At 35.4% G+C, this 27,622-nt stretch overlaps 1 protein-coding gene across 6 annotated transcripts in view; it reads left to right on the forward strand.

Moving 5' to 3' along the window:
• Nucleotides 1-27,622, forward strand: part of dpp6a (dipeptidyl-peptidase 6a) — a 393,063-nt gene that overhangs the window by 356,968 nt on the left and 8,473 nt on the right. For all 6 annotated transcript variants that reach the window (XM_051098107.1, XM_051098108.1, XM_051098109.1 and 3 more), the window contains 13 exons: nt 259-413; nt 493-590; nt 2,510-2,633; nt 4,674-4,712; nt 5,282-5,389; nt 7,164-7,255; nt 9,297-9,344; nt 9,439-9,557; nt 12,240-12,287; nt 20,273-20,371; nt 20,465-20,534; nt 24,127-24,321; nt 24,555-24,609. In XM_051098107.1, coding sequence (XP_050954064.1) covers nt 259-413; nt 493-590; nt 2,510-2,633; nt 4,674-4,712; nt 5,282-5,389; nt 7,164-7,255; nt 9,297-9,344; nt 9,439-9,557; nt 12,240-12,287; nt 20,273-20,371; nt 20,465-20,534; nt 24,127-24,321; nt 24,555-24,609 — 1,250 coding nt within the window. The remainder of the gene's footprint in view (nt 1-258; nt 414-492; nt 591-2,509; nt 2,634-4,673; nt 4,713-5,281; nt 5,390-7,163; nt 7,256-9,296; nt 9,345-9,438; nt 9,558-12,239; nt 12,288-20,272; nt 20,372-20,464; nt 20,535-24,126; nt 24,322-24,554; nt 24,610-27,622) is intronic.

Genomic DNA, 27,622 nt, shown 5'->3' on the forward strand with positions numbered 1-27,622 from the left:
TGAGTGAAGCAAAGATTCATACAGAAACAGGTGGTTACGGAGAAATGCTCTTAACCGCGGCCAGGTGCATCGACTGTATCCGAATGAAGATGGGAAATCTGAGTGTGTGCGTGTGGTTGTGTGTGTGGATGTAGTTGAAATGAGACCTGAGAGACGCTGTGTCATGGATGATTACTTTTTACTATTCCTGCAATTATTCGAGTGATTGAACTGCTCTGAAATATGACTGAGAGAAACTCCTGAATCTTTCTTGCACAGCGGAGATCTTTAAGTCCCACATCGCACACTGGTGGTCTCCGGATGGAGCCAGGCTCGCATACGCGACCATCAACGACACGCTGGTGCCCAGAATGGAGATCCCCATGTTCACCGGCTCCGTCTACCCTACGGCAAGACAATACCATTACCCCAAGGTAAAGATTATACATGGCCATAAACATAAAGATAGTGCTGAAGATGATAATGTGTTATGCTTGAATGTTTTTCTTCCAGGCAGGAGAGGAAAACCCTGTCATCTCTCTTTATGTTGTCAATCTTAATGGGCCTCTGCACACCGTTGAGATGAGAAGACCGGAGGACCAAAGAATAGGGTAGGCTGACTGTACACTTATTTACGTCCCAAATTAGTAGGTTTATTATTAAGAAAATTTGATTCTGGGATTCAGGAATGCAGTGATAAAAATAAATAAATAAATAAATAAATAAAAAAGGAGATGGTGGAAGAATTATGTTTTAGTACTTTGCTTCCAAGAAACTTTGCTTTTACTCACAAACTTTGAAGTTTTGTGATGAAAATAATATGAGGTGGGAAGAAAAAATTTATTTTAGTGCTTTCGCAGGGCAATGCAATACTTCTGCAAGAGAAAATACTTGCAAGCAAATACAAAGTTTCTAACGGGAATGAAACACTTTTTGTGACCATCATCTAATCTTTGGGAGCCATGATTATTTGTTATTGTGGAGAACTGATAAATGAGCATTATTAAAGTTTTGTACTACTTTTTTTACATAAAAATCTAAAATGATCATACTAAAAGTAATTTTACATTCTACAACAGAATTTATTCATCACATTATAATGTACATTATTAAAAATGGGTATTCTTTTAGAGATTTGCTGAAGATTAAGTTAATAATAATTAATAATCATTAATATTATTATCAATTATTTCATTTTAAATTATTTTTAATAATAATTTGTACATATTTTTAAATGGTTTTTGAAACATGAGGTGCAAAGTACAACAAATGTCATTAAAATTTAGAAATTGAAACATAGCATGCACAGTTAAATTGATAAAAATATTGGATCAAATATAAAACTTTAAAATATGGTTAATTAGTTAACTACATTAGTACTTCAAAATTTTAGCATTTACTAATGCATTATTAAAATCACAAGTTGTTTGTTAACATTAGTTGCACTGTGAACTAACTTGAATGAACAATGAATGAATTTTTATGAACTAACATTAACAAAGATTAATAAATAGTGTAGTGAATGTATTGTTCACTGTTTGTTCATGTTAGTTAATACATAAAGGAGAAGTCCACCTCAAGAACAAAGATTTACAGATAATGTTCTCACCCCTTTGTCATCCAAGATGTTCACGTCTTTCTTTCTTCTGTCGTAAATAAATTATGTTTTTTGAGAAAAACATTTTAGCATTTTTCTCCATATAGTGGATTTCTTTGGTGCCCCAAATTTGAACTTCTAAAATGCAGTTTAAATGCAGTTCAAACAATCCCAAATGCAGTTGTAAACAATTGGTTATTTTCACAAAAATAATACAGTTTATATACTTTTTAATGTCAAACGTCTTGTCTTGTCTTACTCTCGCTGAACTCGTTTTTTTTTTTTTAGGGTATGTCAAAAAACTCCCATCTCATGTTCTCCCTCAACTTCAAAATCATTCTATATCGCTTTTTTACCTTTTTTGTTACCTTTTTGTGTTTGATCTTCTTTGCATGTTGACTTTGCATAGACTGGGTCAGTACTTCTGCAGTGATGTAGGATGATTTTGAAAAAAATTTTTGAAGTTGAGGGAGAAAATACGATTGGAGTTTTTCGACATACCCTAACTGTCTTGAGCCAGAATACACAGAGCTTGGGCAGCGCAAGACAAGACGAGCATTAAAAACTATTTAAATTGCATTTTTTTTAATGAAAATAACCGATCGTTTTGCTAGATAAGACCCTTCGTCCTCGGCTGGGATTGTTTACAACCGCATTTGGGAGTGTTTGAAGCCCCATTTAAACTGCATTTTTGAAGTTCAAAATCAGGGCACCATATCAGTCCATTATATGGAGAAAAATCCTGAAATGATTCCTCAAAAAACATAATTTCTTAACGACTGAAGAAAGAAAGACATGAACATCTCTGATGAGAAAGGGTAAGTACATTATCTGTAAATTTTCGTTCTGGAAGTGGACTTTAGTCCAGGCCTTGTGATTGGATATACAGTAGTGTTTCTGCCAGAAGTAATTTCTGCTTATTTCTTCTTGCAGCGAGTACTATGTGACGATGGTGAAGTGGGCCACAAGCACAAAACTGGCTGTAAACTGGTTGAACCGAGCCCAGAATATCTCCATCCTGACCCTCTGTGTGGCCACAACGGGTGTATGCACCAAGGTATGCCAGGATTTGTGAAGTACAGTATATTCTAAAGTGCACTGTAAAGGTCAATTGACACTTCACAGTGAGTTGAAGATGTCCAGTACAATGAAATGGACATTTCACAGCATAGGCTGATTATTTTTCTCTTTTTTTAAACCAGTGATGTGCATTGACATGATAAGCGCTTTAATCACTGAAGGTTGCCAGGTCACAGTATTGTTGATTGCTGGTAAGCGTTCCTACTCAACTGCAGGGTTACACTGTTTTGTTTCGTTAAGAAAAGCCCAACCCTTTAAATGCTAGTAAATCACAATTGTGAGTAAATTACAATCATTAACCATTTGCTAATGAAATGTTACACTTAGAAGTTATTTTCCTCACCTGCAAGAGAGAGAGAAAGAGTGAGAGTTTTACATATCATGTATAATTGCCGTTTTTCCACCAAAATTACCAGGAACTATTTGTCTCAGGAAAGTTTTTTCCCCAGACCGGTTGCTTTCTGTGTTTCCATTGCGACCTAAAGTACTAAAGTCTGGAAACACAGACTGATGGCAAAAGGTCTGGGAACTTTGGCCGCTTTGAATGGAAGTGTTCTGAAGTGTTTCCGGCTAAGTGTGCCTTATGCGCAGACGTATAGCCAAAGTTCCATGGGCGTGACGTTTGAAGCTAAGACTAGGTGACATAGGGCTGTGTGTGACTGCTCTTCCCTGTCTAGGGCCATTTCTCAGTACCAAGTAGCAAATTTTGGACTTCGCAAGTTCAACTCAGAAGTGTGACCTCCCAGGGACAACGCAAGTCCAGTAATTCTGCTAATGGAACAGCAGTGTACTTGAACGTCGGTCAGCTCGCCTTGGATACTGCAGTTTTCCTCACTGTATTTACAATAAGACGAAATATGATATCAAACACCACTGCCTCTTTTCGTTTTCATTTAACCATATTAAGAGCCACATACATATTATCATACATCCTAACATATTAATCTTAATTCCCTGTAGTTCAGGGAATGTACATACATTACAGTGAAATGAAATATTATCAGTCAGCATTGCCTATTTTCTGGTTTATTTAAAAATATGAATAGAAAATGTGGTTAATGCAAAGCGTAGACACATTACAGTAAAACAAAATGATATCAAACACCACTGCCTCTTTTCATTTTCATTTAAACATATTAATAGCCATAGAAATGTAGTTCAGGGAACGTATACATTACAGTGAGACGAAATATTACATTAAACAGCATTGCCTCATTTCATTTACATTTTAATAGTTGGGTTAGGGTATAACCTTTGCTGGTTTATGCTGGTCCTTTGCTGGTTTATTCTGGTCCTTGACCAGCAACATGACCAGCTAAGGACTAGCATAAACCAGCAAAGGACCAGCATAAACCAGCAAAGGACCAGCTTAAACAAGCATCAAAACCTACATAACCAGCATCCCAGCATCAAGACCTACCTACCAGCATATGTTGTTTTTTTTTTGGTATTATGGTCCACATTTTGATTTTAGCAAATCAGTCAAGTGAATGTTTAAATATTTATTACCCAGCAGCTCATCAGACCTTAGCGTTTTATATTTCTGTTAACAGTAGAATTATTATTAGTGGTAGTAGTAGTAGTGGTATCCTATCAGTATTATGGTTAGGTTTTTGTTGTTGTTTTACAGAAACGTTGAATGACCAACAATGTCTCAAGCACCACCATCAGCCTTAAGTTCTGTTAATATAAGAAATTAGCAGTCACACATTTTCATTAATACATAGTTACCACATTTTAGTTCTAATTGCTAAAGTTCTATCATAAAAAATGAAAATTGTAAATGTAAATGCTTTAAGATCATGTCACATATGAATGTATCTTAGTAAAAAGCTGTGCCATTTTACAAAGATAAGCTGATTTGGTGGAATCATATATTTCCCAAGGTGTGCGCAGAGGATTGAAGCCGCTCACAGATTTCATTGAATTGAACTAAATGAGCCACAAACTAGATTCTGCACTCTTGTGATGTTTCACTGCATTTTTTTCTCTGTGATTTCCTTTTTTTTTGTTTTAGAAACATGAGGATGAAAGTGAGGGGTGGCTGCACAGACAGGTGAGCATTAACTTCCTCCACCCAGACAAGGGAAAAAAAAAAACAAAAATGATAAGATGTGCCATGTCAGTGTTTGTCAATGGTAACAGCTTTGAATAGTCGAGGACGTTTGATGTTGTTTGTCTTATCACATTCCCCACAGTACTGTGCTTGAGCTGATATTGTTTTTGCTGATTAGTTTTTCATGTCTGTTTTTCGCCAGAGGGAGGAAGTGGCCGCATGAAATGTTTTGCAATAACATGAATAAAGGATCATACAACTCCTGCAGAAATAAGCCTGAGGGCTCAGACTCACTATTACACATGCGCTGCATTATCATAATAATTCACATTCTAATATATGTTGTTATGTTTTTAATATTTTTGTGTTGCTTGGAGAAATACGTCCGCTCTGCGCTGCGGACGCATTCTCTAGCGTTCCCGCAGGTCTTATAATTCAGTAATTATAAAACTCTGCAGAGCAAACTAAATGACGAAACACTACCAAGGGAGGAGAACATCACAATGATAACAGTAATGATGGTGCTGGTGTGGCGGTAATGATCGTTTAGAGTTACATTTCTCAAACAGAATGAAGAACCGCTGTTCTCTAAAGACGGTCTGAGGCTGTTCTTCACCAGAGCAATTCCACAGGGAGGACGAGGAAAGTTCTTTCACATCTCCATGTCCATCTCACAGGTACAAGCATCAGCAATGGGATTTTTAAACTTTTTGATCAAAGGCAACTATGTATTTTCATATATAAACCACTGTTATGGTTGTTTCAAGCAGGGAGAGTTGAAGTGTCAATCTAGTTGCAAGCAAAAACCTGTGAAAAAAAAACAAAAACAAAAAAAAACTCTGGACAAGGCAGGAGAAAAAACCTACATTAAGTCAAGAAAGGACAAACACCGAACTGAAACACAGGTCTAAATACACAAAGATTAAACAAGAACTAAACTAGAAACGGTGAATAAATGAGTAATCATAGAAACAAATAACAACATCACTGAAAACTGAAATTATACAGTAAATGAGAACACAGAAACAACAGGATGAAAAGAACATCAAAGTATTAGTCCTTGAACAGAAATACCCAGGCAAAACAAAACAGACATTATCCATTAAATTTATTCTGTAAATATACTGTATAAAAATAATTCTAGATGTATAAACCTTATCAGAAATTAATATTATGTCTGCCAGTAGATTAAAATAAATTAAAATAAATGTATAAAAATTATTTATCATTTTAAAACCCTTGCATTAGGAGGTGGTTTGTCTAAAACCAGCCAGAAAGTTTACTCATTATTTACAGTTCTTACCCTCACTTTGCTTTTTACCAGCAAATTGTATTTATTTATTTATTTTTTTTTTTTACGAAATGAGAATTTTATGGAAGCCTGTTTCCACAACTGAATAAAAAAAGTAATTGTGACTTTTTATCTCATAATTCTGACTTTTTTTCTTGCAATTCTGACTTTTTCTCAGAACTCATAATTGCGATATAAAAACTTGCAATCACGAGATATAAAGTGAGATATAAATTCGCAATTGTGATTTTTTTTCTCAGAATTGAGTTTGTTTCTTGCAATTTTCAATTTTTTTCATCACAACTGCAGAATATAAACTCACAATTCTGACTTTTTCTTAGAACTGTGACATATAAACTTGCAACTGCAAATTATAAAGTCAAATTATATGGGGTAAAAGACTGGTATTTTCTCAGAATTGCGAGAATTGCATGTTATAAAGTCAGAATTGCAATTCTGACTCGCAATACTGAGAAAAAAGTCGCAATTGTGACATTTAAACACTCAATTATGAGAAAAAAGGTCGAAATTGTGAGTTTATATCTTGCGATTCTGACTTTATTTTAAGTTTAAATCTTGCAGTTTTTTCTTGCAGTTGCGGAGTTTATATTTCACAGTTCAGAGAAACAGTCAGGAAAATGCAAAATGCAAGCTTGCAACTGTGAGGAAAAGAAATTCAGAATTGTGAAATAAAAAAACTATATTACCTTTTTCATTTTTAATTCAGTGGAAATGGAATTAAAAATAGAATTTATCTTTTTCATATAACACTAGTTCACAGTGACATCCACAAGAAAAGACAAGATTGTCTACCAATAATGTTAATTAAACGACAATATTTAGATGTAACATATTTCTCAGTACTGCAATGCGAAGAGATTAATTTTACTAAAGAATATGATTATACACTCCCTAATTCAAACAAGTTCCTTCATTTTCCCAAGCCAGTTTATTTGTACCAACTAATCATGTTTATACACTCAACATCATTAAAGTGATTAATTTAAAGCCTTTACTTTAGTAATTTCTTCAAACATGCTCCACCTTCTCTATTTGTAATATGACACACATTTTTTTATAGGCTATTAAATATTATGTCGATGAGCATAATGTTCTGTTATTCACATTCAGTATGACTGATGTATGTTTTCTTCATAAAGCCCAACAGCAGCACAGATACTCTGCAGTCCATCACATCAGGAGACTGGGACGTCACGCAGGTTCTTGCGTATGATGAGGACAGCCAGTTAATGTGAGCCAACCTACCAACACCACAAACTGAACATCAATGATTCAATTGTCTTTATGAAAAGGCTTCTTTTAAAGGTTGTTTAAAATCAAAACTGACTTAAAATATAGCTGCAAATAGCTATTAAGGGGCCAAGCACAAAGAAGGCAAGGTAAGTCATGCAAGCATGGCTGCTAGCATCAGACCAACTCCATCAATGAGCAATTCAAGACGTATTTATGATTTTAAGCAAAACGCCTGAAATTTCAAAAACAGTGTGTCGCTGTAACCAAATTGATGTTGTGTGGTCAGTATGAGGAGACCATGGCACAAATAAAGTTTGGTGTCAATTTGTCAAAGCTTTATAGAGATACAGCCTCAGACGCAGTTTGGCATCATGTTTCAAATTTGTTGCAGCGCTGTATGAAAACAGTTTCGTCTGTCGACATGAAATCCATAACGTTTTGTCAGAACAGTCGGAAGATGATCTGACTTGAAAATCAGACAAATAGTCTAGGAGGAGTTCTAAAAAGTAGGTTTTTAAAGATAATCAAAATGGCGGACAAGAAGTTCAGCCAACTATTGGCATTTATGTTTTCGGCATGACCCAAGGATTATTTTGAGTCCAGTTTCATTACAATAGGCTTATTTGATCAAATGTTATTAGCGTTTTTTTAAATTTCATTATTGATGGTTTATGGATGGTTTTATCACTTTTGACCAATAGATGGCGCTGTTGCCAAATTGATGTGGTGTGCTAAATGTGAGATGAAGTTTGGTGTCAATATGTCAAAGCTCTGCAGAGATACAGCCTCAGACGCACTTTGGCATGATTCCAGCAAATTTGTTGATGTGTTAAATAATAACCGTTCTGTATATCAACACGAAAATTGGACCAACAGTCTAGGGGGAGTTCAAAAAAGCAGGTTTTCATAAATCAAAAAAGGCAGACAGGAAGTTCAGCTGACTATGGCAAAATTTGTATCTATGTTCTCAGAATGACCAAAGGAATATATTGAGACCATAGGCTAATAAAATCAAAAGTTATTAGCATTTTTGGATATTTTCATTATAACTTTTGACCACAAGGTGGTGCTGCAATTTGTCATATCTCGTGACCTCTAGGTGGTGCTGTGCCAAAACTGTGCAGGGAGCCTCAGGTTATGGATATTCTAACACACACCAAGTTTGGTCTCAATATGCTGAAACGTTGCAGAGATGTAGCCTCACATCCATTTTTGCGTTCTCTTTGTCAAATTCGTTAGCGCGTTATTCAAGAACAGTTTGAATAATCAACTTAAATTCCATAAGTTTTTGTCAGCATGGTCTGAAGATGATCTGAACCAATTTTGTTGTAAATCTGACAAACCGTCTAGGACGAATTTGAAAAAGTAGGTTTTTTAAACTATTAAAAATTGTGAAAAATCTTGACCTGAAGAATTTTACATTGTGGTGTTTATTCAGAAAACAAAAGAATTTTGCTTCTAAAATGTATGGTTTAAAAGCTATTAGCATAAACATGAGTACAATTTTGGACAAGTGGTGGTGCTAGACAGTTTGAGTTAGAGACTCCAAATTTGCTATGGTTAATGTTGAGATTGTCCTCTATCAGTGTGCCAAATTTCAGAACTTTCCCTCAAGCGGTTCTATGGGCTGCCGTAGACTCAAAGGCAGTAGAAGAATAATAAGAACGTCAAAGGATACAATAGGTCCTTATGCACCTACTGTACAGTGCTTGGCCCCTAATTACTTTCTCAATTCACAAGACTTTTCTACCTTAATCTCAATGCATCTATGGTACATTATCCCAAATATTGTTTTTTTTTTTCTTTTATCAAAATGTAATAACTTTCTCCACCTCTGAAACTATTTTTTTTTTTGGCCTGATGTTATCAAGGTCTCTATTTTTATCCTCACCACTCCACCTGCTTTCCTTCTCATATGAAACATACTTTCTTATTTGAGTCAGTACACTGCACTACAGGGTCTTTTGGGGTCTTTTTCATCTTTGTATAGCTATTGTTATATGGAGTATGTTTTGATGTTTCAATTATGTTTTGCACAGATATTTCCTTAGCACTGAAGATGACCCTAAAAGAAGACATCTCTACAGGTACATACAGCACATACATATTTATGTGAAATTGTCTTGCGCTGTCACAGCCTTGTTCCCGCTGACAGTGTTAATGTGTCTGTGGTTGTTCTAGCGCAGACACGGTGGGCACCTTCAACCGCCGCTGTCTGTCCTGCGATTTTACTGACAGCTGCGGGTACGTCAGTGGATTCTTCAGTGCCAGCATGGACTACTTTCTGCTCAGCTGTAAAGGTAAGCTCCCTTTTATGTTTGTTCTTACTGTCTCTTTTTGAATACAAGAGTATTGTATTATGTTACTTGCTTGTATTATGTTTTATTTATTTTTTAATGTACCACAGGTAAATGTGCAAAGATAAGATAAAACATACAGTAACATATGTGATGTGTAGTAGTAGTTAGAATTGTAAATGATTTTCAAGTCAAGAAAAAAAGGTCAATAAATCTTTGTTTGAAGTCTTGGTTTGGCTGTTAGGTTGAGAATAGAAACGAGTCTCTGAACTCACCATAACCCTGAAACATTTTCTATACATGCTTGTGAATTGAACCTTTTCTTTTGTATTGTCTCCTGACAAGCTTTATACGCCCGTGATGAGTTCAGTGTTACGCAAGAAGAAGCAGAGAAAGGAATGGAGACAGTGAGATGCATTGTCAGAGCATGTTGTTATTGTTCAACACCGAAGTTTTCATTCCGCAAAGTGCATTGATTATTTGGAGGGGATGTTTCTACAGCAGCTGACGTGTTCTGAAGGCTTGAATGCTTGTATTTATTGAACCGCTGTGACAGAACTCCTGGAGAAATGACTGTTGTGTTTACGATCAGTGCCGTTGTGGCACTCGTTAAAGTTTCATCACAGACGCTGATTAACAAAAGCTTTTAAGCACCTTTTTTCAGTTTAGTTGGCAGGCTGTCTATAAAATAAACTTTAGAGAACTTGTAAAATGACTGGATAAACTACTCTTGAGTTTTGTTAACATGTACAAGCTGTACAATACGTAACAATCATGTACCTTTAGTCATACTGTGGTTATTAGCTTTGGATAAGGGCTTCTGCTAAAATGCATAAATGTTTATTTAATGAGTTTCAGATAGTTTTAACGGTACATAAATCATTATAGCTTTATTTTTCATAGTTATTATATTATATTACCTCCCTTTTAGCATAGCACTACTAATTGTTCCAACACTGAATGTGACCCTGGACCACAAAACCAGTCATAAGGGTAAATTTCTATTATTATTATAATTTTTTTGGAATAATAAGCTTTCCATTGATGTATGGTTTGTTAGGATAGGACAATATTTGGTTGAGGGGCATCTACTGAAGTTCTTAGCAATGCATTTTACTAATCAAAAATTATGTTGTGATATATTTATGGTGGGAAATTTACAAAATATCTTCATGGAACATGATCTTTACTTAAGTTTTGGCATAAAAGAAAAATTGATCATTTTGACCCATACAATGTATTTTTAGCTATTGCTACAAATATACCCATGCTTGTTAAAGGAGAAGTCCACTTCCAGAACAACAATTCACAAATAATTTACTTGTCATCCAAGATGTTCATGTCTTTCTGTCTTCAGTTATGAAGAAATTATGTTTTTTGAGGAAAGAATTTCAGGATTTTTCTCCGTATAATGGACTTCATCGGTGCCCCAATTTTGAACTTCTGAAATGTAGTTTAAATGCAGCTTTAAAGGGCTCTAAACGACCCCAGCCGAGGAAAAAGGGTCTTATCTAGTGAAACGATCTGTCATTTTTTTCGGAAAATAAAAATTTGTTTACTTTTTAGCACAAAAGCTTGTGTAGCACAGGCTCTGGGATGCACGTTTACATACTACTGAATCACGTCAGAAGGTCACGTGAACGTAGGCGGAACTACAGACGCAGTGTTTACAAAGCGAACGCGCAAAGACTAAGAAAGTGCAAGTAAGTCAAATGCTGTTTACAAACAAAAAGGTACATGATGTTTTTATGTTTTTCAACATATTCTACCTTTTTGAGCCGGAGTACACAGAAGATGAACTTGTGGTGATTCAAAGACGTGAATCGTAGTAGTAATGGGAAATTCAGATCAGACTAATAGGATGCTGCGCATGCGCGACAAATCACTCCCCGAGACGACTTATTCTTCCTGAGTCACATTAAAGATTCGTTTTAAAATGAACAAATCATTCAAGAACACGCATCCTAGAGCCTGTGCTACATGAGCTTTTGTGCTTAAAAAGTATAAAAAAAATTTATTTTTTCGAAAACAATGACCAATCGTTTTGCTAGATAAGACCCTTCTTCCTCGGCTGGGATCATTTAGAGCCCTTTCAAGCTGCATTTAAACTGCATGGGGGGTGAGTCATTTATTTGTAAATTGTTGTTCTGGAAGTGGAGTTCTCCTTTAAGACTGGTTTTGTAGTCCAGGGTCACAAATGAGAAACTGTGTGATGATCCAAGCTAGATTTTTAACAAGAAAATGTGGATAGGCAGGCAGAATTTTAAAGATGGATTGCTAAGAAATTCCACAGTAATTGCCATGCAAAGCAATTGCACAACTTTCTGTAAGAAGAATGTTGATGTGAGGTATCATTATGTAGCACAAATGATGCAGAATGCATTACGTGCCATAGTGTTAGGGTAGGCACATTTATTAATGCTCGGTGAAATTGAGCTGATGGTCTGAATAAGGTATGTTAAATAATAACAGTGAAAAAAGTTACATGTGCAGTTTTATTTCATCAGTATCATGCATGAAGTATATAAAACATTTGGATCTGAACGCATTCTGTGATACACAACAGAACTGATTTACAAACCAAAAAATCAGAAACATACTTTTGCAAGGCATTTGTTCAAACTATGAAAAGCAATGAATGTCCTGTGTAAATATTTAATGATGATTATGTTGGTATGTTGTCAGGTCCGGATGTTCCTTATGTGTCGGTTTACAGCACCCATGACAGACAGAGTGAGTATCCAGCCTACCTCTTCTCTGTATCGTGTTTGTTTGAGTTTGGATGAAACTGCATGCTCTCTCTGTACCGCAATGTATGGGCTACCCAGAGACCACAGGGCCAGTAGGAGCAACTATAGTGAAGAAACAAGTCTCAGAGTTGACCATGCATGAGCAAAGATGGTAGATTTCAGGGTTGTCATGTTCCAACTGAGCAAGTGACATTGAGATTAATGCCTTTCTACGAAATGCCAGTGTTATGATGAATTAATAATAGGAGGCATTATAGACACACACACACAAACACACAACACTGTTCAAAAGTAATTCATAGTTTTATTCAGCAAGAGTGAAATTGATCAGATGCTGTTGCTCCAATCAAACTGATGCTCCAGAAGGAAAAACAATGCATTAAGAGCTAGGGGTGTAAACTTTTGAACAGAATCAAGATGTGTACATTTTTCTTATTTTGCCTAAATGTCCTTTTTTTATTTAGTGCTGCCCTTCAGAAGATACTTACATGTTTCCCAGAATATAAAATAAGTTAAATTTACCCTGATCTTCAAATTCAAAATGTAATTGTTGCATATGAGTCCCTCAGTTATCCTCAGTGTGAAAAGATGAATCTCAAAAACATACAGTCATTGTTTGAAAGGGTTCAAAAACACAGATATGCAAAGAATTTGTGTTTTTTTTTCTGAAGAACAGCAGGCAGTTTAATTGTTCAGGACAAACAAGGGACTCATAAACAACTATCACTAAACAAAAAACAGCTGTGGATCATTCAAGTAGTTTTGAACAGGGTAATTTTTATAAATTTCTATTATTTTCTCTTGTGGACGATATGTAAACATCTTTTATGTGAAATATCTTATTAAGTACTAAATAAAACATAACATGTATTTTGTATAATCCTTCTTATTTTGGTCAATTAATTAACATTTTGCAGATTCTGCAAGGTGTATGTAAACTTTTGACCTCAACTGTAAATTACTAGGCTATCAATAGAAAGCTAGTACAATAGCACTGTACTGTATGTCAGTGGATGTATTATAAATGCAGGGCGTTTTCTATTTTGTGACTTGATTAACCTCAAGCTCATCCCGTGCCATTATCATCATCCCATTTTTTAGCTTCTAGCAGGTGAAGAAACTCTTTTTATGAGTGGACCATTTATCCTATTTGTGGTGCAGCCAAAAGTGAAAAGAGGGGAGGCAAAGCATAGGGAACTGCTTGGAAAAAGTGTCCCACAAGGTCACAAATTCATTTTCGGTGAGAAAGTCGAGCAGAATGAAGAGTGGGCACAATACTGCAAAACTGCCAGAATATGGAGCGAGCACCTGGTGCAGAGAACACTGCCCTAGGTGACTACCACTATCGCCTACTCCTGAAAGCTATTTAATTATCACAATTCGTACAGTAATGGAGTCATATTTCAATGCTGGATCATTTCTACAGTTTGGTGGATTTGGTCCTCATGAAGCAATACTGCATATTTTACATAAAATGGTAATCAGCTTTCATGCCACATGATTTTCCATGCATTGGTGTTGACACAAATTTATGTCCCAGTCATGTTATCCCAATTTCACCTCTAAATTAGCAATTTTTAGTGTTAGTGTATAAATCAGTGTAAAATTACTTAATTCTTATTAATATCAAACACAATTTATTGTAATACATATTATTTTATTGTGTAAAACCATTAAATTAGTTTATGTCTCTCAAATGTCAGTTCAGTAGATTCAGTAGAAAGTATAGGGCCAGTTTTACTATACAGGGCAAATTAGCACAAGAGTGCAATTCCAAAACGGCACCAATGGGAGGAATTTTCTACAGGTGATTTACTAACAATGCGCAAATTAAAGAATTTAGACGCCTCAGACGCATCTCATTTACATATCGACCAACGCAATATACCAAGCGCAGTGCAAAGTAGCGTAGTCGCAAATAAAGAATGAAGAAATAAAGAAGCCACAGTACGTTGAACTGGAGGCCAAAAATGAAGGGTTGCAAAAATTTTTGATAGACCTGGTTTTGCGTGACTCCTCCATTTGAGGGTTCCAAGTCGTCTTTTATTTCCTATAGCAAATAAAAATAACATGGATTGGCAAACAGTATGTTCGGATAATGTGTTCTTTTGGGATTCCAAATAAATTAATACATGGGGAAAAAATCCTCTCCCGTTTACCATGTGCTCTCTGTTCTCTGCAGTGCCTCCTCCTAGCAACAAAATTGCAGCCATTTTAAGCACAAAATAGTTTTTTTTGGCATTAAATAAGGCGCCAAAAATTTTTTTACTGCCAAAAGATGGTTTGCGCTAGTGCAAGATGTTCGTAAAACTGGCCCATAGTGTTTTTAGTCATTTTCACAGATCTGTGTGAAAGGGGATTGCACAACGTTGTCATATGTACATGAAACTTTTCAAAAAAGAAAAGGAAAGACTTTTTCATTTTAGCACATCGTTTTAGTACAAACATACCCTTAGTCATGAAGACTTATATGATAGTGTAACACATAACACGTCCACCCTGTTATGTCAGTATATAGAGGGCATTAAAATGTTTATTTCCAAAATAATGGATTTTATATATCTGTCTTATTCTTCATCTTCTAGCATGTTGTTCTTTCCTAGCTAGTAATGGGCTTCATTCCCTTTAATTATCTATCCTGTTATACATTGTGTTGTAAAAATGTCATGTAACAGAATGGATAAATGTCCTAGACCACATGTAAAATATTTGGTCAGGATTATTGTTTTATACTAGCCTGACCTTAACCAGTATGTGTTTTCAAAAATACAATATTTTTTTTTTTTGGCTCAGTCCAAAATCCACTCAACTGTAGGAATGACCCTTTTGTTAAACTGAGAGAGAGAGAATAGTTCAGTTAGTCCCACTTCAGTCACTAATTTTATTCCTTAAAACAAATTTTTGATCATCAGAATGACATTTTTCCACCCCATAAAAATTATTTCTTTGTGTGCTGAATATGGCTTAGATCCTTACCTCATTTAGTATGAGTGGATTCATGAATATGCTAACTAGTCCCTGCTTCCACTCAATCACACCAACTCAGACCTGTTCCACTTTCAGTTAACTGAAGTACTAAATGCTACACAATGCCAAGTGGTAATATTGAATAAACGGTTGAATCTGTGAATCTGTGAGTGAATTCATTCAAATTCTGAATAGATTATAGTCTAGAAAGCATGCAAAGAGCGTTCCCCTTATAATCACTAAAAAGCTGTCACTTGCCTTAGTTCATCGTGATCTCACAAAGTTCTGTTATAATCAAGGAAGGTCTACACTACACAATCTCTTATAACAAGTGGATTCGTGAGAGTGCATAACTCAGTACTGTTTTGAGCGGTGAGTGGACAGTAACTTTAACAACTCTGATTGGCAATAACATTAATTAAATAAACAGATATATCTGTAATTGGCTTCATTGTTAAGTGCTGCAAAAATTCATTGTAAATAGAAACCTTTGACAAAGTGCAGACAGTATGATTGTGGATTGGTGGGATTGATACATGCTTGTGATGATAGGAAAGAGACCCAGTTTTAAACCGTGTTTTTGGTACACTGCTGTTTTTAGCAGAGAATGCTCAGCAATGGTTCTGACTGATGAATTTGCACATGCTTTATCTTTAAGCATATTAAGAAACCAAACAATATTAAAAACTTGTTTTTCACCACAGGGGGTCTTTAAATTTATCATTTTGCCAGGTTTCATAGACATCCTTGGTTGTCACTCTCATTAGGAATCAAACCCTGACAGCACACATACATTACAAAGACGTCTATTTGACGTCTGCATGTATATCTGGAAGACGAGTGTTTGCTCATCAATATGTCTGTAGGACGTTTCCTATCAGATAACAAATACACGTCTATTAGATGTCTTTAAGATGTTTATGATTTAGAATATACAGTGGGTACGGAAAGTATTCAGACCCCCTTAAATTTTTTACTCTTTGTTATATTGCAGCCATTTGCTAAAATCATTTAAGTTCATTTTTTTTCCTCATTAATGTGCACACAGCACCCCATATTGACAGAAAAATACAGCATTGTTGACATTTTTGCAGATTTATTAAAAAAGAAAAACTGAAATATCACATGGTCCTAAGTATTCAGACCCTTTGCTGTGACACTCATATATTTAACTCAGGTCCTGTCCATTTCTTCTGATCATCCTTGAGATGGTTCTACACCTTCATTTGAGTCCCGCTGTGTTTGATTATACTAATTGTACTTGATTAGGAAAGCCACACACCTGTCTATATAAGACCTTACAGCTCACAGTGCATGTCAGAGCAAATGAGAATCATGAGGTCAAAGGAACTGCCTGAAGAGCTTAGAGACAGAATTGTGGCAAGGCACAGATCTGGCCAAGGTTACAAAAAAATTTCTGCTGCACTTAAGGTTGCTAAGAGCACAGTGGCCTCCATAATCCTTAAATGGAAGACGTTTGGGATGACCAGAACCCTTCCTAGAGCTGGCCGTCTGGCCAAACTGAGCTATTGGGGGAGAAGAGCCTTGGTGAGAGAGGTAAAGAAGAACCCAAAGATCACTGTGGCTGAGCTCCAGAGATGCAGTCGGGAGATGGGAGAAAGTTGTAGAAATTCAACCATCACTGCAGCCCTCCACCAGTCGGGGCTTTATTGCAGAGTGGCCTGACGGAAGCCTCTCCTCAGTGCAAGACACATGAAAGCCCGCATGGAGTTTGCTAAAAAACACCTGAAGGACTCCAAGATGGTGAGAAATAAGATTCTCTGGTCAGATGAGACCAAGATAGAACTTTTTGGCCTTAATTCTAAGCGGTATGTGTGGGGAAAACCAGGCACTGCTCATCACCTGTCCAATACAGTCCCAACAGTGAAGCATGGTGGTGGCAGCATCATGCTGTGGGGGTGTTTTTCAGCTGCAGGGACAGGACGACTAGTTGCAATCGAGGGAAAGATGAATGCGGCCAAGTACAGGGATATCCTGGACGAAAACCTTCTCCAGAGTGCTCAGGACCTCAGACTGGGCCGAAGGTTTACCATCCAACAAGACAATGACCCTAAGCACACAGCTAAAATAACGAAGGAGTGGCTTCACAACAACTCCGTGACTGTTCTTGAATGGCCCAGCCAGAGCCCTGACTTAAACCCAATTGAGCATCTCTGGAGAGACCTAAAAATGGCTGTCCACCAACGTTTACCATCCAACCTGACAGAACTGGAGAGGATCTGCAAGGAGGAATGGCAGAGGATCCCCAAATCCAGGTGTGAAAAACTTGTTGCATCTTTCCCAAAAAGACTCATGGCTGTATTAGATCAAAAGGGTGCTTCTACTAAATACTGAGCAAAGGGTCTGAATACTTAGGACCATGTGATATTTCAGTTTTTCTTTTTTAATAAATCTGCAAAAATGTCAACAATTCTGTGTTTTTCTGTCAATATGGGGTGCTGTGTGTACATTAATGAGGAAAAAAAATGAACTTAAATGATTCTAGCAAATGGCTGCAATATAACAAAGAGTGAAAAATTTAAGGGGGTCTGAATACTTTCCGTACCCACTGTATGTAAAACTGACATCTTACAGACAGCAGATGCTTTCCAGATCAAGTGATCTTTAACAGACATATTGCAGATGTACGTGTGCTATCAGGGAAACTGCTTGGAACTAAGCACTCAAAAGAAGAGCGACAAGTTTAGGAAGATGCTCTCATTACCAACCTTTGCATTACACACTGGCACAGCCAGACTCACACACACACAGTTCATTCCAGGCCTACCATAGACCGTGTGTGATTGAATAGCCCTACACACGCCTGCTTGCACAGTGAGAGCACTTACAGATGATTGGATTATTACCAGACGTGCCATGACTTCCATAAAAATGTGACCTCTCTGTGTAAGAGCCTGGTAATTGTGTTATTATGTATATAATATCCTGTAAGCCCGTCGATATCACAACGAGAGTGTGATTCAGTGCGACGGTCCGTCACAGAAGTCATCTCACAGAGCTCACATCTGTTTTTGTGTGTGTGTTTGTGTGTGTGTGTAGAATGTTTATGAATGCTGTTTGTTTAATTTAATCTGAAGTTCTTACCTTGTCATTTCACATTTTTTTCCCATCCATTCCGTCTCTGCCAGGCCCATTCAGTAAATGCTAAATGCGACACCAAGGTCAAATTCAGATGACTTACACGACGCTCATACGGATACTTCTCTGTACTGACATACAAATCGCTGCTGTTTTTTAAATGTGTGGCTATGTCAATAGCATTGGTGCAATGGGAGCAAGTGTGCTTTGTGTGGCTCGAGTCTGAGCAGGCACTGATAAGCCTGTCTTAAAACGAAACCCTCAACCGCAATGTGCTCTTAATTGTTACGTGCACTTCCAAGACTCTATCGCTGCTGCTCAGAATGGAGGGTCTCCATGTTTACAGCAGCAGACGTGATATCTGCTCTATTTACTCGCTCTCTATCAGAAAAGCCAGCTGCTCACCGGTCTCTTACAACCTCTGAACATCTACAACTGTTAATCCTGCAACAGTTTCTCGTTTATGTCTCAGAGCAATTAGCTACTCATTTTGTCAGGTTTGAGGAGGTTTTGTGAGTCCTTGCAGATGCTTAGTTTGAGATAAACAATGCATTTGACTTGATTTAAAAGCTCCTGAAGGAATAGTTCTCCCAAAAATGACATTTCTGTCATAATTTAGGTCAATAATTCAATAATTATTCACCCTCGTTTTACACCAGTATAAGTTTCTATAGGGTGTTTCTATAAGAAGATGTTTAGCAGAATGCGCACACTGCTCTTTCTTATTAAAACATACACTACACCTTAATAAATACACATTTAAAAAGAAACCGATGCATACGCCAAAATGTATTCATGATAATTAACATTATACCACAAATGTTGCATAGTTGCAACTGCTTTAAATTGCAAGTTAAACTGCTTTAAATTACTTTTTTCCCACATCAGTCTACACGCCATACACTATAATGAAAAAGCACAAAACAGGTTTGTAACAACTTTGCAAATTTATTAGAAATAAAAAACTAAAATGCTTCCATTGCATAAGTATTCATACCCTTTTCTGAGAAACTTGAAATTTAGCTCAGGGGCACTCATATCACTTGTAGATGTTACTACACTTCAAGTGGAGTTAAACTGTGGCAAATTTCACGGAATGAGTATGATTTGGAAAGGCACACAGCTCTCAGAAAACTGAGGAACTCATCAGAGTAGAAAAAAGTTCAGTGCACCAAAATATTGAGATAGCCTTAATGAAAACCTAGTCCAGAGCATTCAGAACCTCAGACTGGGCAGAAATTGAACCTTCCAACAGGACAATGACCCTAAACGCACAGCAAGAGTGGCTTATAGATAACTCTGTGAATTTCCTTGAGTGGCCCAGCCAGAGCCTGGGCTTGAACTCGTTTAAAAATTTCTGAAGAAAGCTGAAAATGTCTGCTAGCTCCTATCCAAGCTGACAGAGCTTGCAGATGTGCAAAGCTTATCGCATCATACCCAAACAGACTTTAGACTGTAAAGGTGGTTCAACTAAGTACTGAGTTAAGGGTATGAATACTTACGCAATGTACTTATTTCAGTCTTTTATTTTTAAATACATTTGCAAAGTTGTCGCAAATCTGTTTTTTGCTTTGTCATTATGGTGTACGGAGTGTAAATTGATGTGGGGGGAAAAGTAGTTTAAAGCAGTTTAACATATGGCTGCAACATAACAAAACGTGAAAAAAATGACAGGGTATGAATACTTTTGCAAGGCACTGTATATACAATATATAGTATATAGAGGTCATGTCAGTGACATTAAATGTTTGGCAAGATTTTGGAGTGTGAGCTGCATGACCATTAAGCTAATTAACTTTTACAGAACAAACATATGGTTTTGGAACTTTTCATTTTGTGGTAAAATGTTCCTTTAAGGAACTGTTTTCGATCATAAAATGATTGGTTTCTTTCTTTCTACAGAGGTGCGTGACATCGAGTTGAATCTGAACTTGAGGAGAACGGTGAACTCAATGCAGATGCCAAAACTGGAATACAGGGAGATAAACATAGAGGATTACAGTATGTTAACTAAATCATGTTGAAATGCTTGTGTTTACAAAGGATTTTAATATAATACATATGTAGATGAATGTCTCTGATTGTCATATACAGGCCTCAGCATGCAGATCCTGAAACCTGCAGGCTTCATAGACACCTCACACTACCCACTTCTGCTCCTCGTGTGAGTAAATAAAATGTCTACAATGTCTGCTTTTCTTCGTTTCCTTACAGGCCTTTTGCCTTTCTACCCAACAACAAACAACATTTATGCAAAAATGTGTCAGTGTCCCAACAGTTTCTCTGAACTCCCTCACGAACCTCCATTTGGGTTGGATCCCTCATTAAAAAACTCATAATCTACACTTCTCTTGCATGTTATTCCCCAGAGTCCTACTTATAATGTTAGTCAAGGTTTCTTGCACCCAAAACCTAATTTAATTATTTATTTACTCCATTTTCCACACTTTCTCACATTTTTTGCTGCTGAAAGATTTCTGTACTGAAATTATTCTTGCACGATTGGCTAAAAATAGTGATAGAACAATATATCAAATAACAATATATCAAATAACAATATATAAAATTGTATTTACATTTAAATGTTTTTATTTTATTATTTATTTATTTATTTATTTTTTAAATAAAAACAAATTAACTGAACAGGCCAATAAAACCCCATAATGGTCAACCATTACTGTGAAATGAATAATGTCATGCCAAGCTGCTGCATACTAAATAGGTGTCATTAATATTTAAATAGGGTTAAGACAATTTCTACTCATTTAAGTTTGAATAAATGATCTGGGGAGAAAGCTTTGAATCATGAACTTTACAGTATGCCTGTAGAACACTGAGCCCTATTATATCAAAGAGCAAATCCTGTTTTCCATGATATAAGCCCTTTAGAGCATATGCTGCAGGTCATCCTATTAACACACAAACAGCAGCTCCTTTCCTTCTCTCTCTTCCTGCGCTGTGCTTCAGGTCTCATCAAGAGTAAGAGTGTAACTCTGAAATGGACTTTAGTCAGTGCTATTAATCTTGTCTTTTCAGCTGTACACTTTCAGCCACTGTAATTACACCACAAATGAGTTCACCTGCAGCCCGCCTTCAATTAACCCACTGCACATATCATACATACCGTAGCAGACAATCACCTGTGCTCTCTATAGAGCTGCCAGTGCAGTGAGTGTATAGTATATTGTGTGTTAGGAATATAGTAACTGTCTCAAAACCCTGAGAGCTGCCTACCTACCCGACTGAAAGAGTAGTACATTTTAGCATACTTTTAAATAATCCTTATACTTAATATACTTTAAAAGAATTTACGTAATTGTGAACTAAACTTAATGTTTTCCTACACTTAAAGTGTAGGAAGATCACCCAAAAATGAAAAATGTTGATGTTCCCTTACAAAAAAGTTTATTCAAATGTAGTATTAGTATACTTCTTTCAAACTAAAAAATAGGAAAGTATACTTTCAGTCTACTTTTCAAGTACTTCTCAGAAATGTGCTTTATGTACTTCTCAGAGATATACACAAAATTACATTTAAGTATACCTGACTTATACTTAGAAAAAGTACAAATATATTTAGGCTATACTACAGTAAGCTCAGAAAATCCATGTTTTTATTGTTATACAGTAGGGGGCGCTATTACACATCTTCTGTACAGAATTTCCAAAACACGAGCGAAGAAAAAAACGAAACAACAGATGTGTAATCTAACACGATCATCAGACATAAAAAAAATCTTACAAATATATCAAAATTGTATAACATTATGAAATAAAATGTAGACCCATGAAAAGGTAATAATGACTGTCAAGCTTTGGGGTTTTGATCAGTTCCATCTATGTTTTAATTATCATTCTGAATCCAGTTCAGTCTTTTTTTAGCGTTTTGTTCAAAATATTTTCGTTCTTTCTTTCTTTCTTTCTTTTTATTCATAAACTTACCCACACTCAGGTGTTTATAAAAAAGAATGCATGAAGCTAGAATAAAATGTTTTTGTTTACAAGCAGATACACTGTAAAAAACAATTTGTTGAGTCAACTTAAAATAATTTGTAACCTGGCTGCCTTAAAATTTTAAGTTCAGTCAACTCAAAAAAAGTTTATTCAACTTGAAATGTTACAACTTAGATATTTGAGTTGAATCAACTTAACATTTTAAGGCAGCTGGGTTACTTACCCATCTGTTAAGTTTAGCAAACACAAATATCTAAGTTGTTACTTAGTACAACTTAACATTTCAAGTTGACTAAACTTATTTTAGTTGACTGAACATGACATTTTAAGGCAGCAGGGTAACAAATTATTTTAAGCTGACTCAACAAATTGTGTTTTTTTTATTTTTTTACAGTGTACCCTGTTCCTCCTTTAGATGTTTTGTATGGTCAGATATATATATAACAAAATACATACAAAAATAATACCTAAATAGTGACATAGTAGTATACTTAAAGTATGATGTAAAGTTCACTTAAAGAAAACTTTTGAGTATACTTGCAGTATGAAACTACTAAACTAGTAGTTTACTAGTAGACTATACTTCAAAGTGTACTAAAAATGCTAGTATTTACTTTTTGGTAAGGGTTTGTTTTTTCATTGGAACAGATTTGGAGAAATGTAGCATTGCACCACTTTGCCATCAGTGGATCTTCTGCAGTGAATGGATGCCATCAGAATGAGAGTCCAAACAGCTGATAAAAACATCACAATAATCCACAAGTACACTCTTAAAAATAAAGGTGCTTTACGATGCCATAGAAGAACCTTTTTTGTCTAAATGGTTCCATAAAGAACCTTTAACATCTGAAGAACATCTGTTTCACAAAAGGTTCTTTGTGGTGAAAGATGGTTCTTCAGATTGTAAAAAGGTAAGAAAGAGAATGGTTCTTTGTGGAACCAACAATGGTTCTTCTACGGCATCGCTTGAAGAACCTTTTAAAGCACCTTTATTTTTAAGAGTGTAATCCACATGAATTCACATGATCAATTAACATCTTGTGAAGTGAAAAGTTGCAAAAAGAAATTCATCATTAAGGCTTTTTTTTTTTAAATATAAACTGTTGCTTCTGTGCAAAATCCAGTTCATAATTCACAATAATCTTAATAATAATAATAATACTAATCTTAAAATCCATCAACATGTTTGTTTAAAACGGTTTTGGACTGTTTTGTTTGTTTGTTTTTTACTTGTAAATGGTGCTTGAATTGTGCATATTTTGCTTGTGATTCAGACAAGATGACTTTTTCAGTGGAGTGCTAGTCATATATTATTGATAAATTACTCCTATTTTAGCCTGAAACTGTTAAAAAATTAAATTAAATTTAAAAAAAGCTTTTTACTTCACAAGATGTTAATTGATGGACTGGAGTTGTGTAAATTACTTGTGGATTATTGTAATGTTTTTATTAGCTGTTTGTACTCACATTCTGATGGCACCCATTCACTGCAGAGGATCCATTGTTGAATACATTTTCATCAATTTGTTTCCAAGTACACTACAATATTAAGCAACCTTCTATTTCATTAAGGGTAGAGAGCATTTCTGGACATCATAGACACATTCTGATTAAGCTGACTGGAAACACATTAAAATTCAGCTAGTCTGACTTGGAACAGGTTTGTGATGTCTCTGAATGTGGCTGTCATTGCCAGAAATGTTTTTGCAGCTTACTAAATTTAGAGACAGTCATTATGTTCAAGCACAACTTAAATGCTTGCTTTCTTAAGAAAACTTGTTTAATTTCTCTCTCTCTCTCAGAGATGGGACTCCAGGCAGTCAGTCGGTCTCAGAGCAGTTCCACATTGACTGGGCGTCAGTGCTGGTCAGCAGTTTTGGGGTGATTGCGGTGCGCTTTGACGGTCGTGGAAGTGGCTTCCAGGGGACTAACTTACTCCATAAGGTGCAGCGCAGGCTGGGAATGTTCGAGGAGAAAGACCAGCTGGATGCCCTCAGGTAGTCGAGCAGCCATCTGCGTCCAACACACAGTGAACATCCATCATTGCCAACGCACAGCTGCAAACGCAGACACATATGTGCTCCATCTCCTTAACCGCATGGCAGATGTACAGCCAGTTAGATATACCACTGTCTGACTTCAGTGGAACTTAGTGACATGACTGACACTGATTATTGTGCATGTGCAGCAAGTGTCAGACCATTTAACATTTTGTCTTTGTGTCTTGCAGTATTTTGATACAGGAGCCATTTATTGACAAGACCAGAATTGGAGCTTTTGGGCAGGTAAATACTTATTGCATTTTAGGGGGGACTGGACAAGCAAATATTGTATGTATATATTTATATATATATATATATATATATATCTATATCACAGTTTTCTATTTTAATATACTTTAAAATATAATTTATTCCTGTGAAGCAAAGCTGAATTTTCAGCATCATTACTCCAGTCTTCTGTGTCACGTGATCCTTCAGAAATCATTCTAATATGCTGATTTATAATCAAAAGTTGTGCTGCTTCATATTTTAGGGACGTGTGATACTTTTTTCAGGATTCTTTAATAAGTGAAAAGTTAAAGACAGTGTTTATTCCAAATAGAAATTTTGTGTTGCAATACACAGTACTATTCAAAAGTTTTGAGTCAGTAAATGTTTCCTTTTTTTTTTTTTAAGAAGTTAATTATTTTATTCAGCAAGAATAAAAAGTCATAGTAAATTTTAAATTTTTATTAATCAAATAATTAAAGAAAAAAAAATCACAGGTTCTAAAAAAATAATAAGCATCACAACAGTTTCAACACTGATAATAAATCAGCATATTAGAATGATTTCCAAAGGATCATGTGATACTGAAGACTGGAGTAATGGCTGATGAAAATTCACCGCTGTGTCACTGAAATAAATTATATTTTAAAGTATATTAAATTAGGAAACCAATATTTGAAATTTTAATAATTTTTCACAATATTACTGTTTATTTCTGTATTTTTGATCAAATAAATACAGCATTTTAGAGCATAAAAGTCTACATTAAAACACATTACAAATCTTACTGATCCCGAACTTTTGAACAGCATTGTGCATGTGTGTGTTTTATTTATTTATTTGTATGTTTAATGTCTATTTTATTTCATGTAACATGGTTTTAGTTTTAGACTGAGTTAACTATCATAATCCTGTTTCAGCCTTAATAAGCCCCAACAATACATGAAACATAAATTGGGTATTTTTATTGATTGACAATTTATGGTGTATATGCCTAAGTTAAAATTGAATTAAGAAGGCTGCATTTAAATTTTAGAATGGATTTAAAGATTTTACTTGGTTTTCGTGATTTGAGATTTTGTTGGAAGGCTGACTTTGCTGTCTCACTTTTTGGAACAGCCTTTATATCAAGAACACATTTTAAAACGTTGTCTTTATTTAGTTCTTTATTGGCATCTATGGTTCCATGAAAGCATCCATGGAAACTTTTCATTGAACAAAAGGTTCTTTATAGTGGATAAAGGTTTTAGATTTCCAAAATGTTCTTTACTAAGAAAAAAATGGTTCTTGTAAGAACAAAGTGACTAAACGTTGTCACAGGAAATATCAGGATCAATTCTAGCACTGTGGGAACTCAGCAGCCCAAGACCCATCTTTTTAGCAGTCTCGGTCCGCTTGTTTTAAGTGCGCTAGGTTTTGGATGGCAGCGTTCACACTCAATCAAATGAACCGCACTAACAGGCCAATCGCAACAGAATTTGTTTTAATCGAACCAAACATGACAAGTGAGAACACAGCCTTAGTCTCTTTGTTCTTACAAGAACCATTTTTTCTTAGTGAAGAACTGTTCACTGAAATTTGTTTTTTCTATAAAAATAGACAATATAAACAATATATAAACAATACAGTATTTATAATAGACAATATAAATTGTCTATTTAAATACTTCGATACTCATGTATGCTACATTCATTGAGATTTAGTTTAGAGATTAGTTTTTATTGTGTACAATTTCTGTTTTTATTTTAATTTTAAAGGTTTAGTCATTTTGAAGTTCAAGTTTTTTGTATTTGTAATAGTATTTTAAATATATCTATAGAGTTTTAAATTCATTTTTTGTTTATATTTTTAGATATTTTAGTACATCAAGTTAAAATAATGAAAATTGGCAATGGAGCCAATTATATATATATATATATATATATATATATATATATATATTTTAAATGAATCACAATATTACAAACTTTGATTTGAATGAAATGAATGAATGAATGAATGAATGAATGAATGAATGAAAATCAGGAAGGTCTCTTCCCAGAAAGTTCTAGCAAATTTGTTGTGGTTTTTGTATTTTTATTAGTATTTTTAATATATCTATAGAGTTTTAAATACATTTTTATTTGTATTTTTTCACAAAAGAGATGTTTTGCAGACAGCAATAAGAGTTGATGTTACAAATGTGTCTTTTGAAAATACTGTTCAATTTTCCCATTGTCCCATTAGCTCGGAGAGCTTTATTTTCCCTCTTCACTAAGTTTTGTCAATTGTTTTGTTTATTGATCTAATTCTTGTTTCAGGATTCTAATTAACCTTACATTGGGTTAGTCACTCAATTAGTTCTCTTGTGCTTCGTTCCCACAAACTAAGACTGTTTAGTTGCGATATCTTACAATCAATAAATGTAAGTTAAAGTGTTGCCTATGTAACCAGTTAAAACTTGAAGTGGCGATGAGGTCTTAAAATGTATGGAAAGAGTCTTAAAAAGGTCTTAAATTTAACATGATTCCTGTATATACCCTAAAGGAACAGCTCACTACCAGTTACAAAAGACACTGTAACAGTCCGTCACAGGCAATTCTAGTTGCATTTTTCATCAATTCATTTCTTTTTATCCTTTGACTATGTTCTGGCCCACCATCTAGTGGTGAAAAATTATTTTGGTCTGATGCCAAACTTACTTGCTGACCCCTGTAATATAGCATCGCATCTTTTCATCCACATCCAAGTATTTGGTCCCTGTTGCATTCATATTTCATTCAAACCACACCGGAGTTCGTTTGGAAGCAGCCCAAGACCCATCTTTTTAGCAGTCTCTGTCTGCTTGTTTTAAGTGCGCTAGGTTTTGGATGGCAGCGTTCACACTCAATCAAATGAACCGCACTAACAGGCCAATCGCAACAGAATTTGTTTTAATCGAACCAAGCATGACAAATGAGAACACAGCCTTAGTTTCTTTGTTCTTACAAGAACCATTTTTTCTTAGTGAAGAACTGTTCACTGAAATTTGTTTTTTCTATGACATCAC

Source organism: Labeo rohita, chromosome 24 (assembly GCF_022985175.1).
Source record: "Labeo rohita strain BAU-BD-2019 chromosome 24, IGBB_LRoh.1.0, whole genome shotgun sequence".
NCBI classification, from domain to species: domain Eukaryota; kingdom Metazoa; phylum Chordata; class Actinopteri; order Cypriniformes; family Cyprinidae; genus Labeo; species Labeo rohita.